The sequence below is a fragment of the Cupressus sempervirens genome, chromosome 6 (genome assembly GCF_028749045.1).
Source record: "Cupressus sempervirens isolate cs-2001-9-10 chromosome 6, ASM2874904v1, whole genome shotgun sequence".
NCBI lineage: Eukaryota > Viridiplantae > Streptophyta > Pinopsida > Cupressales > Cupressaceae > Cupressus > Cupressus sempervirens.
In genome coordinates, this window is record NC_143123.1 from 583,090,968 (window position 1) to 583,113,876 (window position 22,909).

At 36.6% G+C, this 22,909-nt stretch overlaps 1 protein-coding gene across 8 annotated transcripts in view; it reads right to left on the reverse strand.

Annotated features, from left to right (window-relative positions):
- Positions 1-230: 230 nt before the first annotated feature.
- The window catches only part of EMB2735 (embryo defective 2735), an 86,047-nt gene continuing 63,368 nt past the window's right edge, over positions 231-22,909 (reverse strand). For 4 of the 8 annotated variants that reach the window (XM_089789000.1, XM_089788999.1, XM_089788995.1 and 1 more), the window contains exons 4-5: positions 8,036-8,298; positions 231-500 (exon numbers count right to left, since the gene is read on the reverse strand). In XM_089789000.1, coding sequence (XP_089645126.1) covers positions 8,084-8,298 — 215 coding nt within the window. In that variant the 3' untranslated portion in view covers positions 231-500; positions 8,036-8,083. Of the gene's footprint in view, positions 501-7,466; positions 7,938-8,035; positions 8,299-22,909 lie in introns of those variants that run through there. The other 4 variants (XM_089788997.1, XM_089788998.1, XM_089788996.1 and 1 more) reach the window with 4 other exon arrangements.

Consider the following 22,909-nt stretch of genomic DNA (forward strand, 5'->3'; position numbering starts at 1 on the left):
TAGTTGCGAATATTGAGTTATAGTTCTGGTAAACCATGTTAAATTTAGACTAGATTATAGCAATAACAAACCAAAGCAAAACAAAGAACCAGATGTCTGAGCATACGCTAATGCCAAGACTAAATGCAAATCACCACAAAACTCATTTGAACAAGCTCGAGCACGAAAATTTGTAGCAGGTGCGATCACAAAAGAATGAGAGAGCATTCGTTGATAAAGGAACACCAATAGAAAAAAAAAAAGAATACTCCATTCACTTCTTTTTTTAAATATATTGTCGATGAAGTTTAACATATATGAACGGTCCCCCACACAAGTGAAATACATAACGTAGGCCTTGAAGCATACGAATGCGGAAGAGTGAAGCCGTTACAAGAAAGCAGCTACATATTCATTGCCGGTGACGAGGACAAAATACTTCCACGTGGAAAGCCAACAAGGTGGAAGGAGAATAGGGCACGACGGACTATAAGGATAACTTAAAGCTGCTCCACTGTTAACTTCAACAAAATTACAAAATTTGTTAGAAGCTTGAATTCAGTATAAAATACCAAAATTGCTAGAAGATTGGCTTCGACGATGCACACCAAAAATTGCTATAAATATTAAATACTGATGACTTGTAGTAGACATAACAGAGAGAAGATCTCTCTAAGCAGCAGCTACTCCAAATTCTCAACAAACCAAAGTTGAAAAAATTTGTTACAAGATTGTCCACTAACAAATTTGCAGTGTATTACTATCATGAAACCAGAGGGAAAATCAATTGCTATTCTAGTTTAAAGGTAGAGTTTTGCAAACTTTCCTTTTGCAAAACATAGTACAATAAAATTCAAGAAAATGGGTTTGCACCAATTCTAGGTCTTCATTAAACTACGTTTGATTTTCTTAACAGACAAAAGTTAGATCTGCTGGAAGATAGCACTGCATATTAAAATTGAAGACAGAGACCTATGTCGATAATCAGTTTTATTAAATTTCTAGGTCTACAATATAGATATGTGTTCCCTGACACAGGTTCCCACATGTTTGCCAGATGCAAGGATTAAAATAAATGCATCCTTGTGATTGCCTACAAATTTAATCACAGATGACTACTTAAAAAGCATTAATTTCATGCAAAGAAACATAATATTTGTATATGGTTACATAATGGATTTATCTACAATTCGAAATTGATCTATGAATCTGAACTTTCCAAATGCTTAATTATAAATGATTTATAGGATCTTGTAGAAGTAAATTAACCTCGTTTTTTCTAATTTACTAAAAAAAAGTTTCATAGAGAGAATGTTCGTTGCAATTTCTGTTTGTAAATTGTAACCACGTGGCAAGCAACACCAGCCCGTATATATTTGAGAATTGTATTATCACTGCTAAATAGACTAAGAAAATTGTGCTAATAGACTAGATGGAATACGTTATCCACACTGACAGTGAACTGCTTTATGGATCAACTGTAATAAGCATTGCAGCAGTGTCCCACAGAGATGTGGAACATATAGATAGCCAAAATGTGTTGCCATGCATTTCACAAAATCTGATTAATTTGTTCATTCAGAAATATATTACTAAATTGAATTGTCCTTTGTTTTAACCCTTCTAATAATAGATTGAAGACAGTAATTGACAAAATTTTGGATATATAACACTTCCACATTCTTGCAGGAAGTGTGCTTGGCTCCAATAAACATTCAGATTCACCAATGCACACATCTTTATAGGGAAATCGAACTAACTTTAGCTAAGTTACAAAGATCATGAATTTTACATGTTTGCATGATCGAGGCAGCATACCTGCCTAGATAACTTCAAATATTCCAACTTGTGAGTAGACCATATCCTAACAGGTAAAATAAAAAATTAGTTTTTTATTTTATTTTAGGTGTTCGGTTAACGGGAGATGAGGTAATGCAACAACTTTAATACAAAGTGAGATAAACTCATATATTTACTATTACACCATAACCTTACTACATCACCACTAAAAAGTAAAATGATATGCTGCCTTACAGCCATGAGGAAACTGTGAACCTGGAGTTAGATCTTATGAGGGCACCCACTACCATTATGCCTTAAACAAAATTGCACAAATTTGTGCATTATTATGAATGTTGTAGATCCTTTTTGAGATTTTATATGAAAACGAGAGGAGAAAACCTAATAATTATAGAATCTACAAGTATGAAAGTGGCCTAATGATATAAATATCACAAGACCAGTATCATATCACAAGACCAGTATCTAAGTACTATGGTTTGAATTCTGTGAAAATATAGTTTGACAAGGCTAAACAAAAGTTTAGAACTCAAAAGAAAGCTTGGCTTGTGGAAACCAAAAATAGCAGAGCTCGTTAACATCTCAAGCAGACCTAAGAAAATATTAATAGCTCTAAGAAACCTCTTACCTACAATGAGTTTTGCAACCTAAGATTAAATGCTTCAACTGTTGTTAGTAAATTCTATATTGTAGCCGACAGATAGAATTGTATGCAAACGGGCGCATGATGGTTGAGTCACCCCTTTGGAAAAGTATATGTACACCATCCGAAAGGGACTTTGGAATCATCATTGTAATCATCATCATTGAAATAATATAATTAGCATATTGCATATATGAATAAAGTATTTGTTCTGTGTTATATCTTACTGTACTACATACGATAAGTATCCTTTTACCCTGTACGGTAACATTTGGTGCCACTGCCAGTCGAACCTAGAACGAAAGAAATGTTATTAAGATTAATGCCAAATTTGATTAACAATGATAGAAATAAGATAAAAGATAAGGATGAAATACGCATAGCACAAGAAGTTTTAATTTTAGCACAATAGGCAAAGCGTAGACAGAAGCCTCAGCAGATTGATGACAAACACCGAGGGGGTGAAGGGGCACAGATGGAGGGAGTGCATTCACCTAGCAGGCCGAGGAGTGCCGAGGAATTGCTAGAAGAGACTCGAAAGCGATTGAATTTGGTGGAAAAAACAAGGGAGGAGTTCCTTCACTTGTATACGCCAAGGGTAGAGCATCCAAATAGAAAGGAAACAACTTGCATGGCTTGAAGTGCCAAAGGAACACGGGCATGGAGTGAACTCTTCGTTCCCGATACACCCAATGAACGGATATAGACAGAGAATCGAACAACTTCGCTTGAGGAAGACTTTTTTTACCAGGTAATGCAGTTGTTGGAAGCAATGCGGTTGTGCAGAACAACGCGGGTGCTCAGAACAACGTGAGTGATTAGAACAATGCAGATACACACCAAGTACCACATAATCAAAAGAAAGTAGCAATGGCAAGACCAAAGGAGAAATTGCCTAAGTTTAATGGTGACAGAACAACAAATCCAATCAGACACTGCAAGACATGTGAAACAATATGGAAAAAAAATGGTGTAATAGACAAGGATGATTGGGTCTAGCAGTTTCCAGCGGCCCTGCAAGGTGTGGCAATTGATTGGTTTGCGGATGCCGACCCTCATAAATTGACTACATGGGCAGACGTCAGAAAGGAGTTCATAGCAGAGTTTCGACTGCTACAAGACGATAACGAAATTGTAGCAAAAATATACAATACAAAAAAAGGAAAGAATGAAACAATTTGTGCCTATGCAAGATGGCTGAAAGAGCTGGTGGGGAAGATGGAGAGCCAACCGGTTGACGAATTGAAGAAATGATTCTTTGTTAAGGGGCTACGATCGGCTCTAAAGAAGAAAATGAAGATTGTACCTCTAGCATCGTAAGCAGATGCATATAATTAGGTGATGGATCTGGAGAGCGAATAGAAAACAAGCAAGAAGAAGAAGCACAAATTGTTGGACTCAAATGATTCATCGACCGAAAATAGTAGCAGTAATGAAGAATCAAGCAAGAAAGTTCAAGTGTTATAGAAGGATATGTTACAGATGATGAAAGAATTAAAAAATTTGAAAAAGAATCCTGATTTGATGAAGGGGAAATTGTGGTGTACGAACTGTAAGGAGGAAGGCCACACAAAGGGCTCCTGCCCGAAAAAGCAATTCTGTGAAATCTACCAGGTTGCGGGACATTCCATAAAGGAATGTTTATTTAATATGAAGTCAGAAAGACACCGAAAAGTGTTACTGACACAAGAAGTGTCTGTCGGAACAAACACGAACAATGATGCAACCTCAGGAGGTTATTGCAACAATAACTGATGCGGAAGGGGTGGTAATAATAATAACAATAATAACAATGGAGGTCGGAGTTGGATACAATACGACGTGAATGGACAGCCAATGATACAGTATCGTACATGCAACCTCTGGGGGCACTTCGCCAAAAATTGTACCACGAAGGAGATGACACAACTGTTATGCAGATGTTGTGGTCCGAGAGACCACGAAGATTCAAAATGCTCGAAGCAAAGGGTAAATTTGTTAAGCATTGGAGCATGTGACGAGAAGATACTAGCCATTACATGTGACCAAGCTAAAAAGGCAAAATAGGGTGATGCAAAGGAAGAAAAGAAAAGGTTGCAGCAAACATGAATGGAGTTGGAAAAACAAATGGAAATAGGAAAGTTGCAAACTACCGACACCTCGAAGAGGAACTTAGCTGAACAAAACACGATAAGACAGATAATGCAAATAGAAGTCCCTATAAAATTAAATGACCTTACAATGCCTTAGCTATGGATGGCAATTCTGAATATGACATCGCTCTTGAAAGCAACAGAGGAAATAGGAAGGGACGATACTACAAAGATGGTAGCAAACCCAATGCTACTGGCACTCACAACGAGAAGGCATTTGGCAATAGTTGATATGGGTATTCTAGGAACTGTACTTACAGACACAATTGCGGATGGAGGGTCGGGCGTGAATGTGTTACCAGAAGATATATGGAAAAAGTTAGGACAACCTACACTGTGGCCACCTACATTCTAGTTACTCAAGGCAGATTAGCACGGAATCGAAACATTGTGAACCTTGATGGCACAGCTAGTAACTATTGTAACACAACCATTTTTATTAGATTTTATGGTCATTCCACTGAAAAGAAAAGGGTATGATGCTATCCTTGATGCAAATGATTCCTAATGATGCATTAGAGGCCAAACCGGGACCACTCGCACCAGGCGAACCAATGATTATGTAGTGGAAACATCTTGATACACTTGGCACCAAGACCATCGGGTAGAAAAGATCGAGACTAGATAGAGAAAATACTGACAATAGTTGGGAGGAGACTTCTTTGGAGGAAAGTGGGACCGATGGGGAGGAGGAAAAGGACGAGGAGGTAGAGGTAATTATAGCTACACCGTTGAGATTCCCACAACCTGCACTTTCAGCTACGACACATTTGACTCCTGTTGGTATACATAGCATTTTGGGTTTTGGTCAGCTCAGGTAGCCAGTAGTAATGATGCCAACTTCAGTTGCAATTCAACCTACCACATAAGTATGAGCGGAGACATGAGCTATTCCTGAGGCATTAGCAGAGGCACATCTGACACCAACAGAGACAGCCTCTTCGGAGGTAACGATGGAGCTTGCTCGTGAGGCTTTACCAGAGGTTGGGGATGAGGTACTTGTACCTGATACAGAGATGGACACAGAGATAGGCGTAATGGAGATACCGATAGATGAGGGTTTGAGGGCGTTGGGTGTCCAATTAAACATAGTAGGTTCAGATGCAATGGTTACAGTGGATACGACATTGTTATCATCACCTGAACGAAATAGAGAGAACAGAACCCAGAAGTTGAGTACATCCTTGAGTATGCGGTTCCATCGTACCCCAACACCTCGAGTGTCGTACCTGCAAACACCTACACAAGAAGTGATTCCAGAGGAAAACCCTTTGCAAGCATAGGTAGAGGAGCCGACACCGGATGAGGAACTACCGCATAGCGTTGTTGAGTGTATGGCGAAAGTAGTAGAGAGGGCTATGAGTGTGCAGTAGGAACATCTAATAGCGCCATAAGCAGTGATGAAAGAGACATTCTTCGCTAATATAGCAGCTCTAGCTACTCGGGCTCACTAGGTGGTGGCCTTTGCAAAGATTCAGGCTTTGGATTTAGTAGTGAAGGAGTTGGAGGGAGTAGTATCCTTCATGAGATTAGGATGCCCGGCTGCCTTTATAGTCTGTTTCAAGGAATGGGGATGGCCGAGTGTGGAGACTGTAGAGATGTGACATGATTGGGCCATGATGAGAGGACCTGATATGGAGAGCCAAGTAGAGGCTTTGACTCACGAGATAGTGGAGATACACAAAGAGGCATATTACACCCTTTGGAGGAGCCAGCGAGGCAGATCAAGTAGCACCTAAGAGGGCTCAGGAGGAGTCAACTGTCGTGTTAGCCACAGAGAGGGCAGCCTGGGAATCCAAGAGGGCAGCCTTGTTAGATAGACAGAGTCAGCTACAGAAATTGGCAGCGGAGAAGGAACAAATAGCAGCAGAGGAGAGAGTAGTAGATGAGGAGGAGAAAGAGCTAGGGGAGATTGCTGGGATGATGCAATCAGCTTTAGAGCTTCAGATGGAGGCAGAAGTGGAATTGAAAGTTCGGAAGGAGCAAGTCTACAAGTTGCGGGCGGAACCGAACGAACTGAGGGCACAGACGGCCACTACACTAGGGACACATCCCTCTGTTTAGTATCTATACATTGATGTAATTAATTGTTTATTTTGGATTTTGTTGTATTGTCGTTCGGAGACAGACTTTTCTTTTGAGGGGGATGATGTTGTCGATAAATTCTATATTGTAGCCAACAAGTAGAATTGTATCCAAAAGGGCGCATGACGGTTGAGTCACTCGGGAAAGTATATGTACACCGTTTGGAAGGGACTTTGGAATCATCATTGTAATCATCATCATTGGAGTAATTGTAATGAGCATATTGCATATATGAACAAAGTATCTATTCTGTGTTATATCTTACTATACTACATGCAATAAGTATCCTTTTACCCTGTACGGTAAACATCAACGACATGGCCTTTAGTGTTGCTCTGGTATTCTCTTTTGCTGAACTAGATTTGGACCTAAGAAATCAGGTCTTCTCCCATGGCCTTTAGTTTTGCTTGGTATTCTCTTTTGCTGAAGTAGATTTGGACCTAAGAAATCAGGTCTTCTCCTCTCCCATCTTTTGTCTCTTTTACCTTTTTAACATATTGACAATCTTTTATTTAGCAAAAATGGAAGAGATAATCATCCAGCATAATGCATATCCTCTTTCATCCCTTCACAAGTAATCACTAATTTCCATGTACATGGTTGTAGAGAATCAAGTTGAGCATCATGTCAAGCATCACATACAATAAACAATAGAATCCTTGAGTTTAAAGACTCTTCGTAAGTAAAAGAAAAGGCAAGAAGAAATGAGAGGCATAGACTGCATTCAATCTGTAAACCTTCGAAAATCAGCTGCCAAGCCACTACTTTGTATCTTAAGAACCCAATAGCATGAGCTCAAAATAGATTACGCTTTTTAACTCAAACTCTGTATAATAAACTCATATATATTGTACATGTACCAATGCACTGAACAATGAAAGTCTGTAGTTTTCAGTAACTGTTGTCTGTTTTCAACATAGAAGCTCTGTTCTGGGTAAACAACCAGCTAGTTAAATAATTAATTGTTTCCTGTTTTTCAGTATGTTGTGATGTGGGGTTAACATTTTGTGTTCAAATTGAACAGTGTTCACCTCCTGAGAAGAGAGAACAAAATACCAAATTTCTGCAATATTTCAGTGAAGACATCAAAAATACAGTTGTAGAGAACCCATGAAGTTGAGATTTTTCAGTGAAGCCTCTGTCATATGTCAATTATCAAACTATGAATAAAAGGACATATACATTTTGAGTCATAAAAGATATTATTTTCAAGAATCAACTCCACATTGAATGTACATCAAGGTGATAAACTTCTTTGATGGTAGATGGCATTGCATTTCGTTCCTCTCTGTAATCCACTATCAAAATTCAAGTATGTATCAAATCTACATGTATAAGGCATTGCCACTCTGAAATGTCTCAAAGTATGCAGATTAAAGAAAAAAAGTAGAGCTACCTGTAATAAGAAACCATCTCTCCTCTTCAAATGTATGTCCCATGGCACTCATTTCTCTTCTTTCTTTTCTTCTTTTGCTAGATTGGTGATATCTTCATTGGAAGGTGATTTTAAAGAATCTTTTGAATCCATTGTCTCTGCTATACCTTCTTTATAGCCTTCAATAAAATTCTTGAGGGCCTCTTTATAAGCTGATGCCCTTGTCATGTAGACTCGTTGTAGTACGGGACGCAGTGTCTCCATACCACCTCTTGCTGCCACAGCTGTTTAGCCACCAATAAAAAAACAAACTAGAGTTGTAAACACATATATAAGTGCAATATCGATTTTTACCTACCTTTACTCTGTATCTTAACTTTGTAAGTATTTCTTGTAAAAATATCAGATTTTATTATGCGCATATTTTAGAAAAGCTAGCCATTTATGGGAATTGATATTTAAAATTATAAATTGCATAGCATAGCTGCTGCTTGTCAAAATAAAACAAATTGATGCCAAAGTGATGTAATTTAAACAGTATACATCATACTCTATTTTGGGTGTTGAAAGCTACAATGCATGACAAATAAGTTCAACCCAAGCTTATTCTATTTGAATGAAAGGATTAACTTGTTCTTAGTAAATTGAAGCTCAAGAACTATATTCAGGGCAGACAAAAATAGGTAAGCTATACAGTTCTCCAAGGTATAAGGTTGCCAGCTACAAATAATCAGATGCATCCAAGAAACACCTTTCAACTCTCCCAATAAAATACAAGTAAGTTTAGTGCATTCTTTACCTATATTTTAATTCTGTTTGCATCTTGTACATATTAAATTCTCTGTAAAGGAGTGAATTAATTGATTACACTAATAGGAATATTCTGCCAGTCATTTAATCATTAAACTTGTCTCCTCCATTGGATTGAGCACTAGCAATTAAATGGGCCAATACTTCAATGCCACTTTCGTAATTGGCCACACCACACTAGGAAACTACAGTCTTGATCTCCCTATCTACAAGGAAGGGATAAAATTTATTTGTAGTTAGAACTCTGCAGTGTACCTCAGGTACATATCCCCAAGGTTTTACCGATGTACCTCCATCCAGGACATTTAAAGGACAGGAACAGAGCGTCCCTCTTTATCCTCGATCTGCAGAAATTCAGGGGAACACTGGGGACATTTCCTGAGACATCCCCTCAATGTTTCTTAACATGCCTTCCTTTGGACACTTGCTCTAGTTTTAAACAGTGAAAATAGAAAAATCCATGTAGCACCAGATGGCAATGCAATCATCAAAACTGCAAATCTTCCTACAGGTATTTGCCACTTCTTCAAACAGTTGGTGGAACATTAAATCCCTTTCAATATTTCTAACTTTTATGAGCAAGAAGAACTACAATTGCTCTTTATTCTTTATAGGCAAATTAACAAACAGTTGGTAAATAATAAATAAATCATTAAATTGTTAAGAAACAATTGGCCACCATACATACATGCATACATAGATAGATCATATTATTGCAGTGGAATGATGCTGGATAATACAAAAATATAATGTTGATCACATTCATGGCTATAGTTGTTCTTGCAGATGCAGATCCAAACGTTAAATGCCTTAGATGATGTTGATGGTAATGATATGTTATGTCCCCACCCCCAAGTAAGGAACCAGGATATGATATGAGAATGAACAATGATCGTAAACCTATTATAAAATGTAATTGAGGTAAATAATGCTGATTACGAACAGAAAGATAATTTGAAGAGATACATCCCTATTGAGAGGGTAGCCACTTTCCCAAAGGGCACCTCCCTCCAAGTAGTCACCAAGGTACATAAGGAGGAGATTCCAAAGCAGTAAAGGGCATTGAATTAGTCCGTACGCAAATAATATCAGTAGATAATATAAGTATTCATTTAGAAAGGCAAATTAATACAAGATCAATTTAAACAAGTCTAATAGCAAATAAATCAAAAGGATTAATCTTCAGATCAGGCATAATTCAGCAGTTTGTGTAATATGTGTGTGTGCATTATGCATAAATAGATAATACTTATCTCGTATGCGTATATGAACAGCACACGAGTATGCTGAGGGGGTGTGAATCAGTATAAGAACAAATTTGCCACTTTAAAACTTTTAAGTTTTAACCAAACAATTAACTTCAAATACTGAATTGAACAATAATGCACATAAACACAATAACACAAGATTTACATGAAAACCCAATGCAAGAGAAAACCACAGCAAATAAATGCTTTTTAAATAAACTTTGTTCTTTTATAATGATTTGTAAGCTACAACCTACTAAAGGCTATGACCTCTATGTTTATGAGCACTGACTCAGTGAAAGCTCCAACCCCCACACTTCGCAAGCTCCGACCTACTGGAAGCACCTACTCCCAATTTTGTCAAAAACTGAATATTCCACCTTTATGTAGTTGCTGGCTCAACCTGTTGATGGACACTGTGAAGCTTCTCCTTCAAAGTTAGTTATAATCCTCCTATTTTATGCCTTCCCGACTGTATATATACAAGTCCAAATTTTAACAATTTGAATATATATATATTTATATATATAACTTTTATTCTCTTTTTACTAAAAATAAATATAATAATCTTTTATATACACTTCGTCTTTTTGAGATGGCCAATATATTTTGCTAATATAATTTATCTTCTGGACTTTCATATATCCTTTATGTTTGATAAACATAAATATCAAAGATGAATATTTATATTTACTTTAATACAATTCTCGCTTCTTCTTTCTTCCTACTCAATCTGACCTATCAACTTCTATTTAATTCTCCATTTCACACATTCCATTTTTTATTTCAAAAAGTTTGCCCTCTTTTTATACTTGTCACTATGAGAAATTGTGACTTTGATTGGAAGGATTGCACCTCTTTAAATAAATAACACTCCTTTTTAATTGCATCTTTTCATGAATAATCATCGGTTTGTATTAGATATTTTTTATTTGCAATATCTCCCGTGATTATTAGCATTATGAAAAGGTTACCATACGAACACAAGAAAGGAGTATTGTGCAGGATGCTTAGCAATGCATTCGGACCAGTCGAACTGTTCTGACGCACACAGACCTCCGTCTTTTTATTTGTCTTGACACGGCTTATTTTATCATAGTCAGATTCGTCGATTCTTTCCTTAGAAGTTCTTCCTTTGACTATGACAGGCAACCAAGACTTGAGGATATGCCTCAAGTTTGTCAATGAAAAATTTCACAATATTCTATGGACAAGACGCATAGGACGAAAAAAATTCTATTACATTAAAGAATTTAATCCCACTTATAGTCATGATGAAAAGGCCTATATAAGAGCACCTATTAACTGGAAAGTAAAAATGTTGATGGCACAACTTAGAACTAGTTCACATCAGCTGCGATGTGAAACTGGTAGGTGGCAAGTTCCAAAGGAAGAGTGGGCAGACAGAACATGTTTATTTTGTAATATGGGAATAGTTGAGACAGAGCAGCACTTTGTCAAGGACTGTCTGGCTTACAATGACATCAGATTTGGTTATACAAAAATATTGCAGAACAAGGACTTCAAATATTTATTTGAGGAAGATCAAGTGAAGAGAGCAGCGGATTTGATTACCAAACTTCAGAGAAGGAGAGACAAGTTATCCAAAACTTTACAACTGACTAGTTCCGCTCCTGACTCGAGAGGGTGATTGCATGGGTCCCATAGACTACTTTAGTCTCGTGGACGTCATTAAAATCTATCATATCATATCATATCATTCGCAGCCTCCACTAATTCTGCTGAATCAGACAAATATGGATAAAGGGTCGATGACGCCTTTCATTCTGTTAATTATCTATGCTTCCATCCAAAACAAAGATACCTCAACAGGATGATATCAACTGCTCTTTGCGTGCATAGGATTGAACGTATAATGATTTTTATGTGTCGGTTTGTTCATATATCTTTCAGAGTGTTCGACGGAAGTATACAATTTTTCTATGCTATCCAGATACCATCGTTGTCTTCATAAATAAACTTTCATTGCTATATGCACTTCTGAATGACACTTACTATCTACGTTTTGTCAAACACACCCATCCCTATATCTTTTATCGGGCTCCATACACAACTTTTGACCATCATTTAGCCAGAGTGATCGTGACCTTAGCGTGTGCCTTTATCTTTTTAGAAGTCCGTCTGTTTTCTGACGCACCTCCATCCTACAATTGAATTTATTGAACAGCTCTTGTCAGTTCGCATGTTGCCGTGTTCTGTCACTTCATTTATGTGATCGCTGTATAATGTGGAACTTCTTTCCTTATATTATAACGCTGCCTTATAAACTTCATACTCCATAACATGGTCAAGCACGTTAGCAATCAAACTCCACGTCTAGACTTCCGTTCCTCAATCATGACTAACACATAGGAGCACGATATAATATGGTATGGCATATAATGTTATTACTGTTGCGTTGTCTTCATTACGGGCATTTACATGTTCTATTTTTCCTTACTGAGATATATCACATTGTTGTTCCATTTGAGACCTGATAAAGTTTCTGTTTTAAGTGGCTCCCCTTAACTTTCATACGCTGACTTTCTCTATGGTTGGGGACCTTCATTTTGTATGCTGCCTTTGTAAACTCATCGCTGCTGATTTGGAAACTCACGGTGACTCACCTCTCAACATAGTTGCTGTTGCTGAAGATGTAGATGTAGTGCATGATTCAAGGGTGTTGTGTAGTATATTTTTTTATGAAATCATTCTTTTAGTGTTGGCTGCATACCCACGATGTCTTTTATCTCAGTCACCCAATTATGATGACTTGGTACGACTTTACCTTGCATGGCTTCCTTACTGTTATTATTATATTGCTGCAAACTGAAAGTATAGTATATAATATATGTCTTTAGTTTTAATGTCACTCATAACTTGAAATCTTATCTTTTCACATATCGGTTACATCTTTTTCAAATACCAACATCACTTCGATATCATTGTTTACTACCTTTTATATGTCAAGTCTTTAGTTAATAACCTTTGACTTGTATATTTGCTGTGCGTGCTCAATTATTATGCCATCAATCCTCAAACATCAGAATCCACAACACTGTATATACTCTTCTATGCCCACCAAAACACCGTATATACTCTTCTATGCCCATTGCATGTATTGTATTTGATTTGTATAAATGTAATGCACAATTTTACATCCCTCTATATTTAACTTTTCAAGAAACATATAAACTTGACTTCTCTTTTGGTCCTTTTGGATCTTGGGAAGTTCTTTTGACATCAATAAATAATATTCTTTATATGCTATTGGAAGCCTTAAAACTCATCACACATCATAGCTTAGATTTCTTGTGATTTCGTGTTCATACCAATGAATGACTTCCATTAGTCTCGCGCACGCCTTTCACATAAATGACAATACTTCCATCAGTATATTCGTATGATAGAATATATAATAAACCTGCCTGTCTGATATTCATCTTGTACGAAAGATCCAAGTGTAATCACCCAAAATTGGTCTAACCTTATAATTGACCCAAACCTAAATCAGGTGATCAAAATCCTGATCAACGTAATTAAATCAAATCGATCTCAAGCTTAGCTGTGTAATTGATTTTAATTAAATTAATTGCTTAGTTGATGAATCATTAATCAAAGAACATTCATTAATTATACTTAGCTTATTAAATAAATCAAAGGTGAAAGTCAAATGGCTGGGTATATTAATTACAATTTAATTAAATGTCCTAAATATTTCATGTCACCTAAACAACTCACAGAAGAACAAAACACTTGGCACGCATCAACCAATGGGTGAAAAGCACAATAATTGGTCATTTCCCTTTGCTATCTCCACCATCTATTTCAAATGGATGAATCCTAGCCCTCCAATTCAAATTGTTTCATTTTCCCTCCAATGCAGGATCTATAAATAAACCTCAATTCCAGTCATTTATCAACTAGATCATTTGTGTATCAAGGTCGTGACAAATTGTGTTTTGAATTGCATTTTTGACTGAATTTGCATGATTCATAGCTAAATTACCTCATCTAGGTCATCATTTATACTAGAATTCAATCATGTAGTAGCATTATCATAGTATTTAGATCAGTTAATAACTTTACTAGATTTGCATCCATTAGGTCCATTAAGAGCAATTGCATCATTATCTCATCCATAGTTCAAAATCTTGTTCTCTGTCACTCATTGGCGAAGCAAAAAATAAAGTTCTCGACAAATATTGGAGATAAATCAAAGCAACTTCTCGGGAAAATGTCAGGAATTTTAAAAATGACATTGAATATAAGTAGAAATGCGTCTTTCTACAAAATTCAATAAGGATATGCATCTAATGAGTCAGTAAATGAGTGAACAAACCAATCAAGTTGATCTAAATATACATAAATGTTATTTGCAACAAAATTGCATCCTCATGTGGAATGTCGATGATTGGCAGCCATATTCAAAGACTAAACTCTAAATAAAGCATACTAGAAATAGCAAATTGTCTTTGTAAAAAGATAAGCAAATACAAATGCAAAGTACAATATGAACCTAATCTACATCATCCTCTTCCCCTTCCCACTGAAACCTAATATGAACCTAATCTACATCATCAGAGCAACTTCTTGGGAAAATGTCGGGAATTTTTAAAATGACTTGAATATAAGTAGAAATGCATCTTTTTGCGAAATTCATAAGGATATGCATCTAATGAGTCGGTAAATGAGTGAACAAATCAAACAAGTTGATCTAGATATATATAAATGTAGTATGTAACAAAATTGCATCCTCGTGTCGAATGTCGATGGCTGGCAGCCATATTCAAAGACTCTGAACACTAAATAAAGCATACTAGAAATAGCAAATTGTCTTTGTAAAAAGATAAGCAAATACAAATATCAAGTACAATATGAACCTAATCTACATCATCCTCTTCCCCAATCTAGATTTGTTTGAAGAAATCTCTTTGAATTCGCTTTGAATCCACTTCAAATCCACTTGTAATCAATCTACAAGGCTACAATTTCTTGATCACCGGAGAATTCATCTTGAAGTAGTCTACTCCCTCTGAATAACTGAATAAATATGATAAAAGTCAACTAAAGCATATTCTATGTTTGCTCCCTCTGTTATGAAAGCATACCTTGATTCATAGTAACATGAATGAATGTACTAAACTACAAAATTATCCTCAAGCTTGACAACATTAGAAATTAAGATAATGTGGTTCTCTTAAGTACATGTATCAACCTACTGACTTCTTCGTCCAAGGTAGCCTCTAATGAAATGTCAGATTCCCTCTTGATATAGAAGGATACTCATAATCTCAATCATCAAAGATATCTTGCTTTAAGAGTCTCACTTTATCTAGCATGATCATCAGATGACTTATGAATCCTAGATCAAAACTGCTTTGGACCTACTGTCATATGATTGAGTCCTGCACAATATTTGGTAGCATGCCTAATGTACCAATCTTCCTTTCCTGTAAGAACATCACTAGAGACAAAGGAAAAGATCAAGGAAATAGCTCTTTACAGTACATATAGAAATACAAATTAAAGGGAGACTACAATGAGTAGATAAACGTAATACTCAAGAACAACAAATACTTATCTGCACATCAACATCCTTGATACAAGTTGCTCCAATGAAGATCCATACGTAACAAATCCAAAAAAACACCTTCATATAAACACTTGTCAAACAATAGAAATGGAACATTGGTTATTATTCCCCCCCACAATATAACATTCTCACTAACTCCATTTCATAGAGTTTTCAGTCACTATCAAGTCCAATGAGATACAATCAATAAGAATTTGTTGCCTTTTGATATTATAAATAGTCTCTCTTAATAACCAAAATGCCATGAAAATCCTTCATATGTACTGTGAATCATCAATTGGTTTCTTATAATTGTTGCCTTAATATGTCTTTTAATTACTTGTAATCAATTAATTTATGAGTATGCATATATCTGACCCTTCAAATGATTAATCCATTGAATAACTCAAATTGATTCTTCAAACCTTCAATTGACTAATATGACCGGAAGGATCATTAAATTCCATGGCAAGCTTTTACTATCTTTTGAGACCAATCTTTATGACTAATATGACCAGAAGGAATTCCATGGCCAGCTTTTACAATCTTTTGAGACCAGCCTTTATATTCCTCATGACAATTCTTTGTGAGAGAAAAAAAATGCTAGCTGAATAACTCAATGTCATGGGCATCTAACAATTTATCAATGTAATAAATCTTATCTGTTTGTTCATATGAAAATTATTGATCATCTCAAGATGTTAGGATGACCCTGCTGCCAGACGCACACTAATTTACATTGAATGCTTCCTGCTGCTTTGAGCAGTTGATATCATCCAAAATAGCAAGTGCTTGAAAGGTTCCTGCATTCGCTTTCACCAATGACTTTCCATGTTCAACGTTTTTCACAGAGATGTTGCCTCCTAAAAGATCCTTCAAAACTTGCTCCTGGATTTTACATGTGTCATCTCCCTTAACATCAGCAACAAAACTACCATTGATATGGCCACATACCTTGGCTATGATGCATAATTATGTTTGGGCGATAGATCAAAAATAGTCTCTGCTTATTACTGTCCCTTATAATAAATGATTCTTTCTTTTTAATAAATGGTGGTACTTTGGTTTAAATGATACCTTGTAATTGAGTGGCCCCATTTACTACTAAGTTTCCCTTTTAAGTTTTTTTATCAGCCATTTTCAAATGGCTTGAATAAATGCTAGGATGGCCTACGCTGGTGCCACCCTACATACTCCATGTCCTCCCTTTGTTGTTTTTCTCCTTAGGTCTCCCCTCGATGATATCCATGTAGGGTAATGACCCATTCGAAGTTTGTGCCTAAAGTGGGTCGGACTAATGAGGAATCGTCGTCGTTTGTTTTGAGAGGTATAGACTTATTCTTTATACCACATAATCATGGGTCGATACAATCAGGTTTCTGCATTCATAGATGCTCCAATCACCCAGTGTCATGTCAAGGTATTTTGCAATTGTCATTTGATGCCCTTTCTGCCAGTGTCTACAATCATCATTTAGTGCCCTGTCTGCAATCAATATTCTTTACTCCAGCTAATCCATCATGATTTCCGTGTGTTTTCTGATCTCATTTTCAAACTCTGCAACTAGTTAATGTTGATAAGACAATTTCTCAACGAGTAGTCCAAGAATAGACAAAGGATAAAAAAAAATCTCCATATATATTTTCAATATTTATTTCCCACAGCAGGTATTATACAGATTTTTCCAGATATAATAGTCAATATGACTTTGTTCAAAATATTAATCTTGCTCGGAGTAAATTATGCAGATTTTTGTTGAAACAATAATATTTTACTTCAAGAATAAGCAGCACCAGAAAGATCCCTAAGACCAACCTGCTCTAATACCATGTTAAAATTAGAGGATTGCTGCAAATGAAATAATACTGCCCGTGATTTCTTTTCTTTTTTTTCTAAATGCAGCAATCCCCCTTGTATTTATATTGGGAATAAGATTATGAAGAGACATGTCCAATGAAGGGATGTGTCTATTCACTAATTTCATAATTAATATAATAGCAAATATATATATATATACACACACACACACACATATATACACACACACACATATATACACACACATATATACATACATATATATCATTATTAATTTATCTCATATAATAATAACCTTATATCTCATATAGAATGAACACATTATATCTCATATATAATTATTCATAGGTTTATCTGACTAAAGCTACAAACATTAACAAATAACATTTGCTATAGGAGTGCCCATACAATTTAAAAGTTGGGAGTGCCCAAGTACTCCTAACAGCCAAATAAGCCACCCTGCATACCACACTACCAAGGGCCATAATCTTAAATGCCTACCCAATAGGCTACCAGAACAATAGGCGTGGAGGCAACAACAACAACTACAAGATGCAACGAAGCTGCATCAAGTACGACACTAAGGGGCAACCAATGATATAGTGCAGGAGATGCAGTCAATATTAGAATATTATATATAAGAAGCTTTCATCTCCTATGTTTAATACAACTACAACAACATCGATTTATCATAACATGGTATCAGAAAAGGTCAATCAGATTTCATAAAATTTGGCAGATTTTTAAAGAAAAAATTGAGCCTCTTTTGATCTGGAATTTTTTTTCCAAAAAATTACTTTTTGATTTTTAGAAATAAATATCATGAAGTATTCTATGGAACTTTTGTGTTTCGTCTTCAAGGATTTTTGCTAGAAATCATAAGCCTGGTTAAGGGTTTTGATCTGGTGATTTTTTGGTTGCAGCAAGTCTATCATTATTTAGGGTTGCATGTACTCGCATGTTGCTTGCATGGGTATTTTGTTACTTGCATCTGTTGTTTTACCATGGAGTCTCATGTTTTGCTGCATGAAGGTTTTACTTGTGGGAATGCCCAAGAGGATCCTGTACCCGCCGAACCAATATTGCCCACAGTTGGGGTAGGAAGGATCCCTTTTGTGGTAGAAATGGAGATTATGGGGCATACCAATACCATCATGGATGGAGGATCTGAAGTAAATGTACTCCCAAAAGAGACATGAAAGCCACCAGACAAACCCAACATTTCTTTTGGTAGGAGAAAACCAACATGGCATAAAGCATCTTGGGATACTCATGGAGCAAAAATTGATCGTGGGAACATAATAATCTTTTCTTGACTCTGTGGTCATTAATTTGGATAAGAAGGGGTACGATGCCCTCCTCGATAGAGGTTGGGTCATCACAACAAAAGCCAATCATAACTGAAAAAAGAATACACTATCCATTGAGAGCGATTGGAAGAAATACATCACTGACCTCATAACCCAAATAGTAAGCCAAGGGTTAGCATCCAACTCCAAACCGAAGGAAGAGGAGTATGGCGAGAATGGGGGGATGGAGTCCGATGACTAGGGCATCCTAAGATTAGGAAGTTGCTCAGAAGATGAAACCAACTCCCTTAATGGGTTGTTCCATTGACAAATGGAGGATTATGAGATATTTTAACCCAATTGCCACATGTTGGAAATTATAGAAATAGAGGGGGACGGAGATACATGCCCAACAAAATATAAGGAGTATAAGGGGTAGCCAAGATGCATGATATTCCTCCCATTGATTCAAGAAGGATGAGAAAGTTAAATACAAGGAACCAAGTATAGAAAAAATAAACTTAAGAAAAAAGGAAGACTTGAAAGTGATCCTAGTGGGGGATGATTTGGAGTCTGATCCAAAGGCAGCAGTGTTTAAATTTTTTCTAGAATATATTTATGCATGTGCTTGGACATGCAAAGACTTGAAGGATGTGCCATCGGAATTGTGTATACACAAATACCCCTAGTCCCAGGAGCAAGGCAGGTATGGAAGAGGTTGTACTGTATGAATAAAAACTATGCTGCTAAGGGAAAGGAAGAAATTGCAAAGATATTGGAGGCTGGAATTATTTTTAAAGTATAGACAAGTGAGTGGGTGATGCAAGAGCATCCTGGGTGTGAGAGCAATCTTGCATCACCCAAAAATATTTTCGGTTCCTTTTTCACTAAGGCATATCTCAATGCAGCATTGCTATTTTTAAAAGCTTACTATTCTTAGTAAGTTGGTAATATGAGCCAAGAATGTTCTAATTTCTTCCTTGAAGGTTCATTTTAAATATATCAGTTTGCCAATAAAGTTTCATTGCAATATCAAGTTTATTTGTGATGTTATTGAATTTTTTTGGTATTGGCAAAAGGGTATAAAAAGTTTGAGCTTAGTTTTAAAGGTTTTAGATGCCTTGAAAAGGGGTCAAACCTCGGCTGACTCAAGCTTGAGCAAATTATGAGCTGTAAAGCAGCTCATTGCATTTTTAAAATGGGGTCATAATAGTCAATCGAAGCAACTAGCAATGAGTTATGGTCTTTAGAAGTTGTGCCATTTGAAATGGACAAAAAAGAATTTCTTTTAAAATTTCTCGAGTTTTGAAAGTTGTTGAGGCCTACTCTAATGTAATAAACTATGAACAATAATAATAATATTTCACGGTTGGTCGGCCTTAGGGTCTAGGGTTAAAATTTCTGGAACCTTGTTGGGTGGTGGAAAATTGTCTATATAAAGAAAGCCCAAAGATTTGTCTAGAAAAGTTCTGGGAGATGTGTACAATGGCTCAGACTTACATAATATTGTAAGGAGAATGCCCATGAAGCTATGCATGTTATATTTATGGAATTTGTAATTCAATACTCTTGGAGATAATTGTAGATAATAAGAAGCCAATTTTTTGTTCTTGAAACTTGTTATTTCTCTATTTTTGTTTTGTGTTTATGCCCTTTATCAATGTTGCAAGAGCACCTTAGGGTTTACTCCAACCCTAGTCTACAATTTTTGTTTTTTGGGTAGATCAGAGTCGAATAAACAGATTGATAATTACCAATCCAAGTGAATTTTTGCTGGTCGCTAATCTGATGGGTTGAGTCTATGGTGGCGATTCGATTCTGGGTGACTTTTTGGTCGGGTGTGAGACTTTTCGTAGAATGCCCCGGAACAACGACATGTGGTTGGTCATTGATCCAATGGGTTGAATCTACGGTGGCGATTTGATTCCGGGTGGCTTTTTGTTGAGCACGAGACCACCCGTAGGGTGTTCCGAAAAGTTGACACATGGTTAACTGTGGATCGCGTCATTGCCACTAAAGTTAAAGGATTGATCGTAAGGTCGTAAGAAATGCTTTCGTCATTAAGGAAATACTTCCAACAGTATGCTAGAGTGGGTGAACGAAGAAAGAATAGTTGCAGAACTAACAAGCAGTTGCAAAATTTAGTTTCACCTAATCTGAGGGAAATGTGGAGGAAGTGGATGAGCTGGGAAATTGTATAAAACCCAGTGGCATTTCTAATGCAGGGTTGGGAGTTATAATCAATAATTTTGAGCAAGTGGATTCACAAATTACAGTCCAGTTTTTAGTAGTTCTAGAATTCCTTGATTGCGTGTATGGACTAATGGATTAAAATACTCATTTTTGTGGTGGGTCCTTATTGGTCGTGTTATTACACTACTTTTTCATTCAGATTGCCAGTTTGTAGGTGTTTATTTAACTAGCTTTTGAAATTCATTTGTAAATATTTTGTGTGCTGGTCAAGTTTTGACCATCTTTGCAAGAATGGCTCCCCAATGAGTTCCTACTGTGAGTTCTTCATAGTTTTAGGGGAAATGGGAGTGGAACTAGTGTACATAATGTACATAGTTTTTTGGGGCCCTGGAGAGTTGGTTGAGCAATTCAAATGCGATGCCCTAGGCAAGTCATTGATACTTGGTTAGGCAATCACAATATTGGCAGGAAGGTTTTGGGGTTTGAATGTGAAGGATACTTCAAACCAAGAGTTGTAGAAGGGGTGAATATTGTGACTATATGCCAAAGGAGGTCTCGTAACAAGTTTTGTTGAGGGAATGATCAAGAAAGACTAAGAAATGAAGTTGGCAAGTCAGCTTGCAAAGGCATTTGGCGAAGGAAGAAGCTAAAACCATTGGTGTAAATAGGTAGTGAGTAGCTAGAGGATAGGATAGAGATCTTCTAGAGATTAGGGCACTAAAGGAAACCCTAATAGACTAAGAGAAAGCCTAAGTAAGTCATTGAGAAAGTAAGGACTAAAGAAGCAAACTACCTAACATTACATCAATCAAGTGGTGTCAGAGAAGAAGTTCTTAAGCATATAGACAGATCGTCGAACGTGAAGCAATTTGTGCCAAGACTATAGTTGTGGCTTTAAGTAAGAAGCGCGAAAATGTCTCCACGAAGGAACTGTGGTGAAAGAGCTAGAGGTGTGACGAAAGAGGGTTATAGAGCCCTCTAGAGATAACTGCATGCATTGGAGATTTGTAGAGGAATGAATAATGTGGCAAGAGATGAAAGTAATGATGAAAGTGAAGAAGGCTATGTTGATACATTGTATATCTCATATATTGGAGGGCATTTGTATGTGATGGAACTAAGTGCACCTCTTGCAAACATAATATGTCAAAGGACATTACGTCACATTGTTAATAATATCATTTGTATGGGCTTTTAAGCTATGAGTCTTTAATATGCATAATAAAATGTGTGATTCCTAAATTGAATAGGTCGTATGATTTTCAAGTTCCCTTTGCCCATTTGTGTGAAGCCTAGACATTTCATGGAAAAATTTTCCTCTAACTTTAATTTCTTTTAATCAAAAAGGCTTTAATAGAAATAGTGATTCAATTCATCCTTGTTCGTGAAAGTATTGTGTATGTTAAGCTTGTTCAACGCATATGTGAACAGGAAATAAACACATAACAAAGTAAAGTATTATTCATTCATCAAATGCTTTCGTACAAAGTAATAATATTCAATACCAACATGATGCCAATTACATAAGTGTATGCCATATTTATAACATCTGACACGGTGCCAATGAAGCGACACAATCATGCCAATACCCATAACCGTCTACCTACCCAGTTCGCCGGACAACATCAACCCCCCCAAAAAAGAAAAGTCGTCTCTTGGCAACTCAAAACTGACAAAATTAGGAGACAACATACAAATATAGAAGCAAGCATAGACTAGGGAGGAGGTTGTGTCCCTAAAGTGTTCAACAGCTAGCGCAACTCATAAACCTGATCGGTGCATATACGTAAGTCCTTTTGTGTCCGTGTGTTGACCTCCACAGCCTCCTTTAGTAAAAGTGTTGTCTCCATAGCCTGAGTCTGAACCGCCTACAATCCTTTTTCAACCTTTTCCTTGTCTTGCAAGACTGTTGCTTGCTCTACCGCCCATGTTGCCTGCTAACTAGACAATTCAGCAGCTAGCT